The sequence below is a fragment of the Argentina anserina genome, chromosome 2 (assembly GCF_933775445.1).
Source record: "Argentina anserina chromosome 2, drPotAnse1.1, whole genome shotgun sequence".
Lineage (NCBI taxonomy): Eukaryota > Viridiplantae > Streptophyta > Magnoliopsida > Rosales > Rosaceae > Argentina > Argentina anserina.
In genome coordinates, this window is record NC_065873.1 from 2,260,926 (window position 1) to 2,280,961 (window position 20,036).

Consider the following 20,036-nt stretch of genomic DNA (forward strand, 5'->3'; position numbering starts at 1 on the left):
TAGCTTCCCAGGAATTCAAATTATTGTTTTACGTTAAAAATGGGAAGAGCTTTATGAGCAGCCACTACAGCCGCCATTAATTAGTACTCATCACTACCTCTGTAATTCAATTTCTCCTCTCTGCATGTGTAACTGATCAGCCAATAATTTAATACCTTTTCAATTTCCCATTTCAATGATTACTTCACTCCGTACCATTATAGAGAAGAAGTAGAAGAAGATGATCGAAGCTATATCATCATCATCAACCATAAATATCAAGAGCAGCAGTGCACTCTCTCTTCTATAATCTACACTGACTACTATATATAGGGTGAGTTTAGTTTTCTATATCAGTCAGTTCTAGCGCTCTTCTTCACTCTGTTTTGTTCTGGTGATTAGTTATTTGTGTTGGTTATGGAAGAGGAAATGAGAGCTGATATGTTAGTGATTAGGGAGTTGGATATGAGCAAGGACACTCGAAAGGTTGAAGAGCTAGAGAGAAAATGCGAGGCTGGTTCCTGTGGTGAAATATCACTCTATAGTCTATACTGATCTTATGGGTGACCCCATTTGTCGAATCCGAAACTCGCCCTCCTTCCTCATGCTGGTAAGAACTAGCTCTTCGTAAATTTAATATCCGACACAATCGACAATTCTACAGTTCTACTTACTAGTATTTCATTTGTGGATTTATGATAAAATTTTCATTTTTAGTCATAATGTGCTGTTTGGTGACAATGAGTTTGTATTATGATTATAAGCAGGTGACAGAATTTGGTCCTGGAAAAGAAATCGTTGGGATGATTAGGGGTTGCATCAATGTCGTTTCTTGTGGTCAAAACCTCACAAGGCTTAGCAATGAAGACTGTAAGCTCAGCCCCATTTGCACCAAACTAGCTTACATTCTTGGCCTTAGAGTTTCTCCTTCGCACAGGTAACTTAAGTTTACTTGACCTATTTTATCAATCATGTCAATAGTGCTTAAACTCCCCAAAGTAAAGCTAGAATACCTGAGAGAGAGTTTGTCTTCATTACAACGTGTTACATTATAGTAGATTGCAGCAAGCTACAAAGGCATTGCCTTACATAGATTATGTCATGACATAGTTAAATGATTTTCATATCTTGATATGCAGGAGAAAAGGTATTGGTCTGAAACTTGTTAACAAGCACAATGTTGGTACGTTTTTAGCCGTCCCAACGGAGTTTATGTGGACGGATTTGGAGAGATTTCTATCTGACCCGCCCAAGTCATGGGCTGTAATGAGTGCATGGAACTGTAAGGAGGAACACAAGTTGGAGATCAAAGGCGCATCTCTTGCACGGCGCTTGGCTGCCAAGTCAACGCACACGGTGGACAGGCGTTGCCTTGGATGAAGATACCATCAGTGCCTGATTTTTTGGGCCATTTGGGTTGCTTTTACTGTGTGGATTAGGAGGACAAGGCCAACACGTAGATAAAATGGCAAAGGTGCTTTGTGGCCATGCACATAACATAGCTAAGGGATTGCGTTGTGGGGTGGTGGTGACTGAAGTGGCTAGCCAAAAATCGTTGAGGTTAGCAATACCACATTGGAAGCGGCTATCGTGCGCCGAGGATGTGTGGTGCTTCAAGAGGCTTGTTGAGGATTATACTGATGGTTCACTAGGAGACTGGACCAAATCTCCCCCTGGGTTATCAATTTTTGTTGATCCAAGGGAATTTTAGTCAAGGATGCAATTTTTGTACTTCTGAGATGAACATTCTTAGTCTGATGAATGAAACTTTAGCTGAAATGTTCATATGATGCAAATTTATACCAGATATAGATATGATATATGCTGTCAAAATATACATGAGAAGTAGCGAACCTAATCCGTGGTTATGATTAATAATCCGATAAAATAGCACTCCTAGTGCTAGGAGTGCTAGAGTATATTTAACAAAAGCACAGTTAGGTCTATCAGCTGGAACTCTAGACATTGGATCAACAGTTACGTTCTCTAGGTGTTCATTTTCTCACAACCTGTGGATCTTTCTGCAGATGCAACAAAAAGCCCTTTCCCCAAACTATATGTACTTCACTTTCACTCAGGTAATAGACAAGTTCTCAAGTCAGAGAAGGGTCCAAAAAATATCAAACCTATTTTTTGTGTTCTAAGACACTGAATGCCTGCGATTTCTGGAAGGAGTGGATTTAGCAGCCTCTTCAGGATTTGCAGAACCAAGACTCCCGGATGAATCTGAGCCACTATTCTCGCCTTGTCCCCCTTTGCTTGAAAAGAGCTTTGCAAAGACCTTTGATTTGAGCAACCCTCTCATTTTACTAACTGCAGCCTTGTCAACATTGCTTTTACCATCATTCCTCTCACTACTGGTCAATCTTAACGAAGCTAACTCTCCTTTCAGGGCCCTAAGCTCCTCAGCTGACGCTACCACATCCCAATCCTCCTCTGTGTTAGTTGTTGCAGACCTTGAACTCCCATGAGAACCACTGTTCAAATCCTTCATGCCTCTAGGTAAGTCGGGAGTGCTACTGCCTGATGAAGCAGCAGCCCTCACTTGCTCAAAAAAGAGTACCTGTACGACTACGCGCAACGGGAGTCTCTCATTTTGCACAGCGTGCATACAGGCTTCAACTGATAGTTTTTTGCAGTCCATCAGCTTGCAGATCCTCTTCCTCTCACTCTTACTAATCCCTGGGTGCTCCTGCATTAGAGAAGGCCATAATGTGGACAACATATCATTTACCAACACATAAACAGGAGACTAGACAAAAGTACAGTAGTTGGCTAAACTTGTGTTTGATGAAATTCAAAAGAAAATGGCCAATGTATATTAGGAAAGCAACATATATCAGGAGGCTTACCTTGAGAAACATGTCAATGGCTCGGTAAAGCCCATCATGACCAGGGCGAGAGAAACCTGACACCATTTCTGCAAGATCAACGAATTTGGACAAGGGTAGGTTGGGATCCTTTGAAATTTCAGCAAGATACCCATCTATCAGTTTTGCCACCATCAACTTAGAAGCATCTGACAAGATCCCTGGTCTTCTCTCCTCCTGAATCTCATGGGCTTCCAATGATTGAATCTCTGAAATTTGATCTTTCTTTAGAAACTCTTCTACTATTTTTTTAACTGCATTAACATCATATATAGTAGCTTCTCCTTCTGCTGTTCGTATCAAAAGATCATTTACTGACGCCTCCTCCAGTTGCTGTCCGATTCTCTTTACCATCTCATCCTTGGCATTTTCTCCTGAGTAAACATATATAGCTGCTTTTAACAATTTGAGCAAGAAACTACAAGACACACAGCCTTTCTCTGCAGGTAACAGCCAGACAATTGCGTCCACTGTTGATCGATGCCTTGCCATATCTCCACCCTGGATCATACCTTTGCTGAAACCTGGCAACCTTCTGTAAGCATAAGCTTTCAGGGCTTCCCCGATAACTTCACCAGAAAGTACTCCTTTGGTTTTAATGCACATAAGAACACGCTTGAATAAGTCAATCTCAAGCTCACATAATTCCTCCACCCACCAATCCTTTGGAACTTGACGGTTTCTGACACCATTCCAATTTGGATCATTCCCATTTTCCTCTGCAAGTTTCTTCCGGTTATAGGTATAGGACCAGTCAACTTTTGAAACATCGACACAGGCCTTGGTAGCTATCGAATCAATGCATTGGCTAACCAACTTAAGATCCTCAGATAATGGCAAAAGAGACTTCGTAGTCTGGAGAACAATGATTGAATCCTTCCAGCTGCGGAAAATGCTAGAGTTAAGAAACACATCGATTTTGTATATGAGATTTCCCTTCTCAATAGACTCGTGCATTCCCAAATACTCAGCCGCACATCGAGACACGACTACATTGTAAGCGTTCAGGGTGACAGTCACCCCATAACAGAACTTGGCACATATCTCAAATGCAGCAGGGCCACCAGGAATATCTGAAATGTGAATTTCCAAAGGTTTTGACTCATTGGTGTTTGCTAATTTCTGTAAGCAGGCACTCTTTGATAGAAGAGGAAACTGCAAACCATATTATAACTGGAATCAGCATATCAAGGCAACTACCTAGAGCATATTAACAGCAAAGTTTTGAGATACAACTGAGCTCCGTAGAGATAAGTTTGCTAACAATATATCATCTCTCAGATTTCAAACTTAGCTTAAAATACATCCTAAGTGTGACCCATGAATTAACAATAATGTATCAAGTGACAAGGTACTTATAGACAACCAAAGTAGGAGCTAAACCAAATTACTCCTATTCCATGGCAAGAACATATGTAATTTATCTTATGAAAGAACAAGTCCAGCACGTGCATCTAGCGCATGAGCCTTAAAGAAACCATGAACTGTTCCAATCAGCAAATTCAATAAAAACCTTTGTTTAAGCAACCACATAGTTTCGGTAGCTGAAATATGAGTATTTGATTTATTTGTCTAGTTGCTTGCAAATATAGATACTACTATACCATAATCTTGACTATAGATCCGTCTACTTGAAAAGAGTAGCATACTAGGTGAAACTTTGCAATTGTGATATTCCAAAAATTGTCGAGGACTGAAACACATATTGTCAATCCCGATACAATACACTTATATGCCATATATCACAATATAGAAGAGATTAATCGATACCTTGTGTAGATAAAACTTTGAATCCCCAACATTAACAATGATGTCTGTTTCCAAATCAGCTGCCACATACCTGTAGATATGAAGTTACTTTTCAGTGTTAATAAGGACTCTAGATAGTATGCCTGGACCGCCTAATTTCAATCGGAAAGTACTAATCTTACAAGGATTGGTATCTAGTTATGTGTAGTATCACCTTTAATATTCCTCAGTCAAATGAGTGGATGGCTATGATGCAGCAACATCACTATACTAAAATGCTATTCATTCCTCCTACGTATGTATTATAATGAGTTTACAAAACGCTTGGCAGTTTTCTATTTGATCCTTTGTATACATTTGGCACAACTTTATCATATCGCACTGTTTTTCTCTATGTTACCTTTGTCAATTTTCCTGATAACTATGTACTGCATTGCCTATGGTAAAAATGGAAAACCAAAGATTCAAAGGTGTTTAAAAAGAAAATAAAAACAGGGTTGAAATTAAATAAATAAAATAAAAACAAAAGTATTGTGTGATCATAGAAAAAATGATAAGCTGAACAAACAGAAATTATTTATGTTTCCCCTCACTTAATTTCAGGGAATGAAAAAGATAAAACAGAGTTTTCATTCCTTATAACGTCACAAATTAATTAAGTACAAATTTAAAACAATAAAATGGGAGAAAATAGATGAGACACAAAATGAAAGCAGAACTGTAAAGCCTACTGTTTGACCAAGAACCAAGCTGAATGCTCAATGAATTAGCCAAAGTGCCAAAGGGCCATATGAATGGCAAGGAGACCAACATTTTACTATCATGAACAGAAAAACCAAAATGATGCAAAGAAATATACCAACAGGCTTCTGGAAAATAATATGAAATGCATCAGAGAATAGCCAAATAATAAATTCAGACTGAATTAATGAGAAAGAACCAGAGCAGAATCCAAATGGAAGGCCACTAACATCTCACCTAACATTATTGCCATCAGTCTGAAAGGAATCCGGCTTTGATCCAAGTTTCATAAACTTCATCTTGGCAAAAAAAAGATCTGCTTTTCTTTCTGAACTTCCCTAACTAAACTTCCCTACAACTCAACCTCTCAGTACTTGATCAAATACTTCAGACCAAGATCACCGGGCATCCCAAATAAGAATACATCTCGATCAAAGAAAAACAGCTGAAAATGGAAAGGAACACACCAGGAGTGGGGACCAGATATGATATCTGAATGCAGCCAACTTTCCTGGGCTTCAAGAGAGGAAAGAAGACACAAAGAGGGAAGGATATATATGTATGCAGGGCATGCTATGACCGAATCTTGACAAGGACTGAATGAGTCTACGAGATGGAGAGATAAATAAATGGGAAAGAGAAAATGGGTTTTGTTGCAATTTTTTATGGAAATGTTCTCTTGAATGGCAAGAGAGCCAAAGAAGAGGGTGTTTCCTTGGTCGGCGGCAAAGCCCACGGAGTCCGGGTGCACCAAGTCAGCACAGGGAACACAGCCAACAGACTCTCAACACTAAACAATAATCACACACCAGAGACACTCTAACAAGCACAAATCTGACTTCACCACACTCTTCACCACTATTTCTATATCTTTCACTTCTGATTTTTGTGTTTCTCTGTTATCCTTTTTAATAGCTTAGTAAAGATTCATGCTACCAGGACCCTCTCAACGCCTTTAAAGCTTCAAGTTCCAAACCCAACATGTACACATCAACCAGATTTATTTTATACCGTTGAAGTTTGAAAACCTGCAACTGAAAACAGCATCTCGGTATCAGTTGAAGGAACCACCAAAACGGTAGACAACAAGCATCTCTTTTTATTTGAGCAAAGTATGGGGAATAAATGAGAGAAAGATCACAAATTTTAAGTTTATTATAGTAATGGACAACCAAACATTAACTACCAACCAAGAAAACTATTACAAAATTGAACTGAAATCTGAGGAATCTAGCATAATATATTGCAGAAAATCTAATAAACTACTGAAGCAGAGATCATATTGTGCCATTCAACCCAAAAGAATCATCACATACTGTGCTGCATGAGTGAAAATTTCTAAAACCCCGCATGAACAAAATACGCTCACAATATATATAGACAATCCCCCAAAGCCACTCTCCGTGTAAACCCCACAAAACCCAAGACCTCCATTTAACAAATCTACAGACTATGCAACTATTTCACACACTTGGAATTTGATAAAAGAAACAAATACAAAACCCAGCTCTAGATTAAGAGCAATCAGCCAGAACCCAAAATAGTAAAACTGAGACAATAAAGACAGAAACTTGCCAAGTACAACTCACCAAAGTCTGAAGCTTTAAGCTTGAAGGATCAGAAACAGGCTCAGAGCAAACAAGGCAAACATTTTCAAAGACCAAAAGAGCGAGTCTTTAGACAAGAGTTGAACCCCTATGAGAGAACCAAACCCACAACAAAAGACAGAACAAAGCTTCAGGCCAACTCAGAGGAACCAAAAGAGAACCCAAAACCCAAAAACACCCATCAGAAGAAAATGAGCTGTTTAGAGCTTAAATGACCAATTTGCTACGAAATGTATGTTTCAGTCATTGGCAGAGGTAGAAGTACCACAACCAAGCACTACTGTTTACCACTTTTCCTTTTGGTTTTTGATTTTTGATTTTGTTTTTCCTTTTTTTTCTTTGCCTACTTTAAAAGCTGGGAGATGAGGAAACAAAGTAGAGGAGGGTTTATTTTCAGAATTTGAGGGAAAGCATTAAAAGAGAGAGAGAGTAACTCAATTCACCAGTCACCACCATGACCACCACCTTGTACAGTAAAGCACGCCAAAACTGACACACTGCTTTCTTTGCTGGGATTTTTCCCCCATAGCGCGGACTCCTCTCTTTATATTAAATGATCCACAACCTCCTATCCTAGTTATAGTTCAACCCGGCCACAAAGCCCATGACCCGGATAGTTCAAAAGGAAATGCATAATTGAATGGTATGGCTATTAGCACATATGCTATAGTGCTCATTTGTATATTACACGTTTTCACCCTTTTATGGTATGGCGTTTTGTATAGACTTCCCCAAATTGATGGGGTACTCATAGCCTCACCATCTAAGGAAATGGATATAACATTGAACCTAAAGCATTAGATGAGATTTGAAATTGAATTCGTCAAAAGAAAACGTATCCGACTCTTTGGTCAGTCATTTTAATTGAGTACTATTTGTTCTTAAAAATTACTTTTAATTTAAACTGAGATCGAAACTTATCAAATAATGAGATGAAGGGTTAAAAAAAAGTTACTCAAAAGGGTGTGAGAATAACGTAGATTGGGGGTGCTATTATGACCGCAAACTCAAGGTCACATCTTATGATTGCAAACTTTTTCATGACCTTAATCAGCGATGTCAATTTAGTTTGATTAGTACTACGCCTCAACGATATGTCATATTTGCTATATAAAATGGAAAGGATTTGAACTTCAAAATGTTGACTAAAGCCTCAATGTATGTTTCACCAAAATTATTAATCATAAATTTCATGATTTGAACTCCTAAACTTTTCATTGTAAAAGCAAATCTAAGTTTAGTTATTGCATGTTATGAAGAACTATTTCTACAAAGGAAATGTGGTTATTATCAATAATAGAAACAACAAATATCGTGATATGTGTTTCTTCTGAAAGGATAAATATATCTGCATGTTGAAGGCACACCGCACATCCATCTTTTGAGGACTCGTTCTGCATGCTAGCCACTTGTATGTAGTAGTTCCTTTCGTCTACCTTGAATACTGTGTTTCAATTTGTATAATTGTTACCGCAGGTGCTCCCCAAGTTTACAGAAACTAATTAAAATGGTTCCATGTGAGCTGAGCTAAGCTTAAAGGAATCATCTCACTGCTGCCATGTTTCTAGCCAAGGGGCATATTCATTGAAACTAAGAGAATGAGCATAAACAACTAGATCTGTGTGAAAAATAATAGACCAGTTGAAGCACAAGGTCAAACTCATACATCAAGAGACCCACTACGTCTAGGAAAATTGATGATTAATGATACAAATTGATTTGAGAATACACATTAAGATCGATGTATATGTCTAACACATCCTCTTATATCTATTTCTAAAGGAGCCGGATTGACCTTTAAAATATAGGGTAATATATAGTACGTACTACTACTATAAGTCAGTTGTATTCTGGTGCAGTTACTTATTTGTAAAGTTATTCATGTACGTACTTTGGTGGAGATTGTCCGATTTGATGTTTTGACGATATGGACAGTATTTGTTCTTGACATGACTTTCATGTAACCTCTATTCCCAGAATTTTGACCATGCCTGTGTTCTTCCGATATACAATTTCTCTTCGAATGAAAAGGTTCTTCAAGTGAATTCAAACCTCATTTTCAACATAACTGGCCGGACACTCTTTTAATATCATATCAACGTCGTGCATGTCAATTTATAACCCTAGGTTTCAACTATAATTAATGAAATAATGAAAGTGAATAGAGATATGACAATATATATCCAAGAAATGGAAGCCAAACTTGACTGGTTTGCATAATAACGGGTATATTTTCTCATCTGAAGTCAATAATCTTGTATTAGACATACCTCTCTGCCTCGTGAAAGCACCAAAACATGAGCATGCATGATAATATTCATAATAATCTAAGCTTAGGTTACATCAAATTCTCATCGACTAAACAATTCCCTATGATAGTGCGAGATTTCTTTACATTTTGGAAACACCTAGCTTCCTCACTCTGCACCACATTTTAAGGTCCTCATTTTCCTCTTACTTAATATACCCTCTACTCTCCATATAGCAGTATAATACACTAATACACATGATGTTGACTGTTGTATCATTAAAACAAATACTATATATTTGATTATAGGATTGATTATTGAACTCATGAATAATAATATAGATTAACAATTATTGGGTTCCTTGTTGAACACTAGATTCCTGCTTTATAAGGTTGTGGATACACCTAGCTAGCGATTTGAAATCGAAGTTGCTCAATGTTATCGAGTGGCGGGAGTTTAATGAGATAGGTACGTACTACTAAATTATTGAACCAGCAATTAATCTCAGTTTGTGAAACAAAAGCATATCCGATCGACACAGGACAATCACTTGTTCATCATCTATCTCTTATGACGAAACCAGTCGAAGCCAATCCAGATGGTCTGAAAAGCCATGAGACTTTCGGGCACATCCGATAAAAAAAGTTGTGGACATGTAGCTACAGCTTTTCAAGTTGCTTCAAATCTATGCGAGGTGGGGGTTTTCTTCTTCTTCTTGCTCAATGAGAGATCACTAGATCAATCAACAGCTTATCGTCATGCGAATGGTTAAAGATAATAATGGTCCTACTTGCCTAACTATAATCACAATACGTACTGCATACTCAGAATCCTCAATAGAATATGTCACGTATCATAGATTCATATCACAACTTTGTGGTCAGATACACTATATGGTCTGTGGAAGAGAAGGTCTCAACCCTTTTTGCCAACTTTGACCTACCATAACATGAATTGAGTATACTTGTTTGATATGCTTGTCCCTCATTTTGCATATGTATGCCTTGATAACAAATCTCCCCAACGATCTGTGTGACCTATGGAGTCCCCTACCAATATTGAAACAGAATCTTCGCAATAATAACAAGAGGGTCGACTACAAAAGGTTTCCCTCAACAATGACCGGTTTCGCACGTACTTTTTGTCCCGGAAGAGAGATTATGTTAGAGATACTTGAATTATTGTTCCTCCACGACATAAAACACGTACTCGATCAAATCAAGTTCAAGTTCTTCGTCTGAGATGCTAACTTGAATACTTGATGATGTCATGCATGTGTAGTGCGTACATATACAGTGCTTATCGTCCATCTTTCTTTCATATGCCATGCAGTGCCATTTTGTTAAGTATCTCAATCAGATCAATTTCATTATTTCAATCAAATGATGGTGAAACTATCATCACAAAGAAAAAAAATTAAAAATTAGGGTTTATGAGTGACGATTAATCAATCGTTATCATATGGCACTAATCAACCGTAATCATCACTCACTAGCTTGTGCACGTACGAATAGACAATTAACGCGCCAATACTTTCTTCTTCTTCTTTTTTGACAAAAACCAATACTTTCTTTTTGACAAGGGGAATATGTATGACTAACATTAATCGGCCATTAATTATTACATGAGGGTGATAAGAACTTTCAGTAACCCCAAGGGCAAGAGCAAACAGAACAACAAAGTGAGAAACCAAGGCCTCTTTGCATCTTGAGACCGTTATTGAGAATAGACATCATATATTGAGAATTTAGATATATCATGTGAATTTATAAGAGTTTGAAACACTCTATTCATTGGGTATTCTTAACACATTCTCGCACGTATAGAGAATTTTCAAACCCATACATGTAGACAACATTTTAAGTGACATGGAGTCCGTGTGACCATTTAAGCTTCACATATGAACAGTAACCCGCTTTGAACCCGCTTTGGGGTTCATCCAAAATCAATTTGTAATGGATTGATGAAGTACCTCAAACCTTTATAAACTCACGTACTAAATCGCAATTCCTAATATGTAATGTATATCCTCAACAACCACAACCTCGGTTTTGTTTAAGCCGCTAAACTTCCGCAGCCCGGTTAATTAGCTTCTCATTTAGACATTAGTTTTTAAATATTGGTAGCTATATCAAGGACTGACTAAGTTTCCAACCTACGTAAACAAACATATTTGCTGAAAGACTGACGTTGGCAAAACCTTAAGATCAAAATTCAGTCGCAGGGGACAATGACTATAGCAACATTCAAGTCGGAAGATCGAATGTGATATTTATGCCAAATAATATAGAAGATACATATTTTGCGTGCTAATTAAGTGAAAGATTGCAATCTAGCTAATTAAGCTTAGCTAGCCATCAAGTAGTAGTACTTCTGTCCTTGGACCAAATTAAAATGGATGATCCATTCATCAATACAACTCACCAATGAGACATTGTGGTACGTTCGCATAATATGTTATCGATAATCCAACAAAAAGCACATGACCACCACCAATGCTTGTTCTCCCTCTAATTAGCAAATGCACTGCTCCATCATATATAAAATTATCTAAATTTATAATAATATCCCAATCATGACAACCATTACAGAATCACATGAATACGTGAAAATCGAAACCCAGCAAATTGGCAATGGCATGCGTCAAAGAATCAGAAGCTTAAGTCATTGCTTATGCAAGTTATGCTATACAAATCATGTTCAACATGGTCTGGAGTCTGGACCACCCCCTAGTAGCTTATAAGCATCTTCTCCATGTTTCCAGTTAGATTTACAAATAGGAAACTCGAATTTAAAAAAAATGGTAAAGAGTACACGTACATTAATCTTGATTTGGAATGAGTTAACAGTATGTTATACAACTTTGGTTTAATCATATACAGTAGTACTACTGTAGTCGGTAGAAAGCTAAATCAGGCAGCTCCTAAATAAAGGAAGGGAAGGCAAAATAGTTGGGTATTAGTTTAAGTTGCTGACAGTGCTTTCCTGCAGTTGAGTGGGGAAGAAAGTTGCATTGTAGTCTGTAGAGGTAGATTAGAATAATTTGCATCTTGAAGCTTTTGATTTGTTCAGTTTGTAGCAGAACTATTTGATGCGCAAACCCTGCAATTCTCCAAACCGGCCAATTCCTTAATTAAGGTTATATATATATATATATATATATATATATATAGCTTAGAGGTACTTCATACGTTATAGGATGATCTGATCATATCATCATAATAGATTAACTGAACTCTACGTAGTTTAATAACGAGGTAGTACATACTTTGGTGTCTAATTTTGACACAGTAATTAGAAGCACCCCAACTTTAATTTCACAATTCATCATGCAGTCTGATACTTAAATCCAATGACCGTGCGGGCATGCCCTAATCAAAGGGAAAAAGAAAAGATAAGAATTAGAAGGATGTATTAAGTTAATCAGGTCTGGTTATGGAGATATCCAAAGAGAAGTTTATAAAGAGGATCATGATTGATACAGTGATACTTATAAGAGAATATTCAAACAGCGGGCCATGACATGCATGCCTAACTCAAATAGAAGAATCACAAATAGTAGAACTAGAGCAATGATCGATATTCTCGTGCAAATATATAACTTCTGTGGATTGATGAATAGTTCTGCATGCGCGCTCAACTCAAATATGTATGTATAGAAGAAGCTGAAATAGCGCAGGTAGCAGTTGTCGTGGTTTGGACACTTACATGCCAATACATGCTTATTTAGTAGCCTAGCTTGTGGATTGCGGAAATGATGGTCTCGATTCAAAGCCTCAAACCATGCAAATCCAACCTGACACTTGGTGTGTAATTTATACTCCATGCCACAAAAGTGTGTGGCTCAAGTTCATGAATATATTCAAGTGTTTTGTACAGAAATGGGCAATCATTATTAGGCCCTTTACCACACACTCTCTCTCTCTCTCTCTCTCTCTCTCTCTCTGTGACAGTAGTGACTAGTGATAGTGTGATACTGTCGATGACAAGGGTTTGCCAACAAAGAAATAGACGTGATGATGATGAAGAGTGACACAGAAAGGTCGGAGAGATATCTGCATCATCCAAAGGCAGTTCACTCAGGCCAGGCAAAAGTACAGTACTGATTAAGTTCTCAGTTCGATCTCACTATTCTGTTCCCTTTTCTTTTCCTTCTTCTTCCTTGTGATTTATGCATTTTTTTTTCCTTCTCTTTTTCAATTTCTTCGTGTCTTTCTTCTGAATATGGTTCACGTGGTTTCTCGATCAAGCTAAATCATGAAGAAGCCGGCATATGTGCAGAAAGAGATTACCAATCATAGCTTTGATGTGCAAGTATACGTTCTACGTACTACCTTGACAATCATTTCTGTATTTTTGACAAGTGCGTGCCTCAAAATTATGAGGTCTGAGTGATCGGTTTATAGACTGTGAAGAAATGCTTGAACTCCAATTAGCTGATCGGACGATAAAAAAGAGTCGATGGGTGATTACATTCATCTAAAATTCAATCGAGTTGCAATGAAATGAATCGAAGTTAGTTCAGATAGCAATAGCATGGGTACGTCAACGAGTCAATCTTCCCATTTGGGTACTTCAATTAGATTTGGGCTGCAGGCACCTAGATTGGAACATCTCCCAAAGCCAAAGTAGCCCAAGAGCAACTGATTTCCTCATGACTTGGTCTGGGGAAGCCTTTTGTAAGTTTTGTTAATGGGAATGTGACACTTTTCAGATCAATGACTGAAACTACAAGCAGCAGAACAAAGAAATTTAAGGAACCTCTGACAATTACTTGAATAAAGATGATTGGAATATAGAGATAACATGCATAAAATCATGATGTAATGAGATAAACTTAAAAGAATATTGCAGGGAGTTCTCAATACTCAAATGGAAAAAAAAAAATCTTTGATTCCTCAACTGCAGAAGTCATACTTTGAACCAAATATAGGTCAATTTTGGATTTAACTGTTCATGTGCCCAATTAACATCTTGGAGTCCAAGTACAATGTTATAAATTTGCTTAGTAGCTCATTCAAATGACTCGATTAATATATACCCAACTGCTTTGCCCCTTGCAAGTATTTGAGTTTAGACCAACTTGCAATCCAACTTTGAACCCAAATAAAATCAACTTTGATGGTTTTCAGTCATTGCCAAGATAGTTCTCATATGTGGTTAGACCACCAAACATGAATCATAATTAGAAATCTCAAATTTTTTAGACTTTAGATCATCAAACACTAATGAGTTCGAAGCTGTAATTAGTACAAATATATGGAAAGATGAACTCACTTTTGTCCATTAAAGAAAGATTTGGAAAACAACAGACCTTTTTTTTCATACACCTTTCAATAATTGCAGCATTCTTACATGAATTGATCCAAATCAAAAGGTTCTTCAATTTGTAATAAGTTGGTAACCACCATATTGCAGTTGTGAGTGTTTGATATCTGACTGGACTCAAAGTCAACTAACCTTTCTTAGTCTTCTGTATATGTGAGCTAAAATGTCCTTATCTCTCTTTCAAATGTCAATCACTGCATAAGCATTGAATCCCACCACACCATTACACTATTGAATCCAATATGGCAATTGGGACCTGAATATAAAGATTTAGAATTTTGCAGTACTAGTTAAATGGAACTGAAAATCTCAAGGAAAGAAAAATGAGATCTTGATCCAATCCATCCCACACATCCCCTAACAGACTTAATTAATGACTGCGCCCTAAACTATTCTATCTTTATGTTTACTTCAGCATTATTGCTCCAAGTCTAACCCAAATACTTAAAAAATACTAAATCCTAGTGGCATGGTATCTTCATTCCTTCATCTTCTTCTTCCTTTTTTTTTTTTTTTCAATTTTTATTTGTGGAAGTGGAACCCTTTCATTCTTAACAAACTATTCAAAAAGAACAAAGTTCTAATGGATAACCAGAGTTGATGACAGACTCATCAATCCTAAAATATTAGAAAGGGCAAAAAATTTATTGCTTAACTATTTCATGGCTAGCTCCATCCTTTGTTTGATTTGGTCATCTATTGCCTAATGGCACTAGCCTGCAAAATATGCAGACAAATAAAACCAAGAGAAGCCAAACACTGAAAATACTAGTTATATTCAGCTGCTGATGCAGATTTTTCAGTCGAGTCTTGTGAGTTGGACTGCAGAGGCATCAAAATTGAACATAGTTGAAGAAAATTAGCATGAAAGTGAAATTCTAGTTTGTAGTTTAAATGGAAAATTGTGGGTGCCTAATTAGACCATTCAAGTTGTGAAAAGGAATCATGTGCGCCAAAAACATGATGGTTTCGGTCTACTCATTTCTTCCAAGTTTATATTGACTTTTCTTTTCTTTAATGTTCACCATGCACTTATTAAGCAGTCAACTTATTACTAAATAATCAACAATGAGTTAATTCTTGTTATAAAATCAATACCTTGTAGTATTCTGGAAACATTGATCTAAGTCATCTAACCCAAAAGGGAAGAAGACAATGAAGCTAAGCCAATTCAAAGACTATATCCTCCTAGTCTCTTGGCAATTTTTCCATGGACCTAGCTTTTTCCACTCAATACTTGAAAACTACAGGTCTGTATGTATATATGATTCAAAGCTATATACGCATTATTTGGGTTTTGATAAAAGGTTGAAAAATATGAACTGGAAAATCACATGCATGTACAGTATTTCACTAGCTATGTACGTACGTATGGCTCCTACTTACTAATTAGATACGTAAAATGGTAAAGGTAGTTCAATGTGAAGGGCCAAATACAAGAGTTTTGAAGTATCCGCCAAGCAATTAAGTAAGAGCAAATGTTAATCAATAATTAGCATCTCTCTAAGTTGTAGTTAGTTAGTTTGGCACCATAACTTGGAACCATTTGTTAAACAGCGACAAGCGTGTCCCATAGACCAACTGTACCGATATTGTCTCAACTTAGTCACCTCACAGGTGTTGGGTTTAAATCACAAAAAACATTGGTATAATTGGTTATTATCCACCCACTTATAATATCTATTTTATTTGTCACTTCTTAGATGTGAGATATCTCCTCTCCAACACGCCCCCTCATGTGTAACCTAATTTTTAGGTCTGCACGTGACAGATTAACATCCCACACAGGGACGAAATAAACCAAGGTCCAATAACCAAAGACACTTGGTAACCATTCAATCGGAAAACCCTCCGATGACATGATAATGACACTCATCATGGGCCCATGACAAAGTTACACCCAACTCGAGCCAACGACAGATTGAAGGCGCGACTGGAGAGGGACTCACTCTGATACCATGTTAAACAATGACAAGCGTGACCCATGATACAACTGTACCGATATTGTCTTAACTTAGTCACCTCACATGTGTTGGGTTTTAATCACAAAAGGCCTCAGTACAATTGGTTATTATCCACTCACTTATAATCTCTATTTTATTTATCACTTCTTAAATGTGGGATATTTCCTCTCCAACACCGTTAACTAAATTAACCTAATGAGTTTTCATCGTGTACCTGTGAAACAAGCACCTAAGCCACACATAACCGCACGCAATGAACACAAAACATCTTCTTGAACTTGTCTTCTTGAATTCATTGCTTCGCAGCATATCTCTCCCCACTTCATCCCTCTCAAAATTTTGCAGATGAGACGGTCTTGCCCATCAAGGTCGATCTATTATTCGTATTATATTACCCCGCAGGATAAGTCTCAGACTAAAATCTTGCTACTTTCACAGAAAGTTGAGAAGCGATATGATGATCATTTCTTATTTCTGATGGTATAACAACTCGTACGTACACAACGATCGATGTCACATGTAATTAAACTCTCACATTCAAAAATACGAGACGTATTCCCCAGATTGATCAAATGGAGTGAGAGTAGCACGATACACAAACAAGACTAGTGTATGCATGAATCTAATATCGTCAAAGCTTAATTAAGCTTGCTTGGATGTACCGGATACATTAAGCTACTACGTACTGAGCTATCGCATCTCTTAATCAAATTATTTTGCGGTGGTCATCGATTGATCACGCACATCGTCGACGGTGGCGGCCTAACATTTTGTCGTCAACGCATGAACACCATGCCACACCAAGCGAAGTTGCAAGGGACGCAAGCCAACCCTATTGCTGTTGTGCAGTAGTCCTTTTTTATTCTCACGTACTTTATATTACCCTTCTACTATCCTATGATAGACAGCTATATGTAATACAATTAGCTTATTGTTGTTTGGATGTGTGCACATAGTAGCTATGTAAACTATTTTAAGTGGTACTCTATCAAGTGACTCCACAAAACGTTTTATTTTGAGGAATTAATTAAGGGAAGTAGGATCGCATTTATATATTTGATTTAGAAGAAAACAAATTAGAAAAAGTTGAAGCACGTATTTAACATCAGGTTTTGTCGTAAACCTTTTAGATATCTCAAAGACGTGAAAATGCGCGTAATTTGATTGTGTATAGAAAAAGGAAGAATTACAAGCGAAAAAGAACTAATTTATTCATAAGAAGATATTGATATTGAGAAAAAGTTGAAACATGTGCTTTTACTTGTGTGTACTATTGTTAACTATACAAATATCTCAAAAACGTGAAAATGTATATATTTAATTGTCTATCCAAAATAAGAGAATTATCGACGAAAGTAAAAGACCAAGAAAACTAAGCTTTACGCAAAAGATAAGATTGATATGGACCTAGCCAGCTTATTCTTACCTGTAAACTTAATCTCTGTTACAGATTAAGGCACAAGGGAACAGACTTTTTCTTGATTGATTAGTGAAGGGAAAGAACAATCTCACTTAAATTAAGAACCAAAGTATAATTGTCAAGCTTAGGCCGCGTTTGGAGGAAGCACCTTGAGTTACACGGCATAATGGCCACTTAGCATTCACACTTGAACAAAGAGTGGAGTGCGTCAACACGACTACCACTACTATAGTCCCTAACTGAATCAAAATAATTAGCAAAAACTAAAACAAAGCAATGTGACACTTCTTTTACTAATATCACTTAATTTCTTATTAAACATTATACACATTTTCGCTACTTACGCTACGTATGCATACGGACATCTTCATACATACATATGCTCCCATAACTAGAAAACCATTCACGCCACTCAAAGAGAGAGCTAGCTTAGCTAGCATTCATTTTCTGGTCGACTTCTCGTATACATTTTGCAGAACTTTTATATATAATTCATGTGATTTTATACTCCTAGACATGATAACGTATATAAAACTAATACAGTGGGTACAAGTAACCAAATATAATTATTATTAGATTAAACGGATGAAGTGTTCTAAACCACGCAAAGGCCTATTGAAAATGGCTGTGGTGCAATGCATTATGATTGCTAACATGTGCATTAAAGGCATGAACCACATGGGAGGAGTCGGGAGGCTTCTCTGTTTCAGCGGCAGCCCTATAATGCACCACTCACTCACTCAAACCCTACACTAACATGCTCTCACACTGCGCACTTCACGCATTAAATCCCTATGTTTTGATCCATAAACAACTATATTAGTCGAGCTTCGGAATAAGGACTATGAAGCTAGACCAAATGGTCGTAACAGTCGATTGAGTAACTGTAACACATCTTACGAGCTCAAGATTCCTACGAGCTCAGGATAAACACGAATGCACCTTAACCAAATACGGTTGTAAGTTGTAACAATTCTGAAACTGTCACACATTCTATCACGGTGCCATCAGATTGGTAATGGGGTATTGAGCAACAGTAAACAAATTGAAATCAATACCAAAATTAAATCCAAGAACCAACACAATGATCTCACAAGAACGAAAATGAACCAATGAAATTAAATTCCTATGTACACCACCCCCAATTGATCATAAAGACCAAATTACTGTACTATTACATGTTCTGTAACTCTGTAATTCCCGACATACATGAAACTTCAAATTCACTCGCGCCCCAATGTCAGGCGCGGTTTCTTTTCCGGCATCGGACTCTGCACCTCCTCCTGCTCGGCGGAGACTTGAGCGCTCCTTTTCTTATCGAACCCGGTCCATACTTGTAGTACTTCTGGTTCAGCCGGCAAGTTCAGGTCGAGTACGAACCCACGCTGGCCCTGAGTCTGGCTTTGGGTTTGGCTGTGGCTGCCGCCTTCAGAAACCGTCGTGACAGCGCTGTTGGCGGCGCTGCTGCCGCCGTCGTAGTGGCAGCGCTTGTGTCCTCCCAAGGCCTGCCCGGTCGGGAAGCACTTGTGGCAGATGGTGCACTCATGGCTCCTCCCACTCGCGGCGGCGACCGAGAGTGTTTCAACCTTGACGACGGCGGCGGACACGGCGGAGGTCTGGTTGGACTTGCGGTGGCTAGCCTTGTGGCCACCGAGAGCCTGGTAGGAGCTGAAAGCCTTGCTGCATACGACACACTTGTAAGAAGCCAGCGGATGCGGCGGCAATTGATGAGCAGCTGGGGCGGCGGCAAGAGCAGAGGCAGTGGTGGTGTCGGTTGTGCCGCGAGCAAGCAGCAAGAGGCAGAAGGCCATGTACTCCTCTTCGGAAAGCGAGTCCTCGAAGCGCGGCCGTTTGGAACGTTTACGCTTGGCGGCGAGGTGGCGGGCGAGGTCCATGTTGCGGCTAGGCTCGTCTTCGAAGGCGAGCGCGGCAGTGTTGGGTGAGTTCAAAGCCTCCAAGGCCATGTCGAGACAGAAGCTTAGAATATGTTTGGAGGTGTGAGATGAAATGGGTTGGAGGAGAGAGAGACGAGGGCGGAGGGTTTATATAGGGAGAGTTGGTGTGAGGAGGAGTGAAGTCGGTCAACTAAGCAAAGGAGAAAGGAGGTGGAGTGGGAGTGGTGGGAGGGA

The 20,036-nt window shown here is 38.2% G+C and overlaps 2 protein-coding genes and 1 pseudogene across 2 annotated transcripts; 1 reads left to right on the top strand and 2 right to left on the bottom strand.

The window, feature by feature from the left end:
• Positions 1-396: 396 nt before the first annotated feature.
• LOC126782427 (probable N-acetyltransferase HLS1-like) lies at positions 397-1,690 on the top strand (annotated as a pseudogene).
• Positions 1,691-1,818: 128 nt separating this feature from the next.
• LOC126782642 (BTB/POZ domain-containing protein NPY2) lies at positions 1,819-7,267 on the bottom strand. Its single transcript, XM_050507935.1, has 5 exons — positions 6,929-7,267; positions 5,577-6,373; positions 4,620-4,689; positions 2,832-4,004; positions 1,819-2,671 (listed from the first exon to the last, which is right to left on the bottom strand). The coding sequence occupies exons 2-5, from the start codon at positions 5,636-5,638 to the stop codon at positions 2,120-2,122; spliced, it is 1,857 nt and encodes a 618-aa protein (XP_050363892.1). The 5' UTR covers positions 5,639-6,373; positions 6,929-7,267; the 3' UTR covers positions 1,819-2,119.
• An 11,580-nt stretch (positions 7,268-18,847) lies between these two features.
• On the bottom strand, positions 18,848-20,036 carry LOC126782657 (zinc finger protein ZAT10-like). Its single transcript, XM_050507952.1, has one exon. The coding sequence runs from the start codon at positions 19,869-19,871 to the stop codon at positions 19,131-19,133; it is 741 nt and encodes a 246-aa protein (XP_050363909.1). The 5' UTR covers positions 19,872-20,036; the 3' UTR covers positions 18,848-19,130.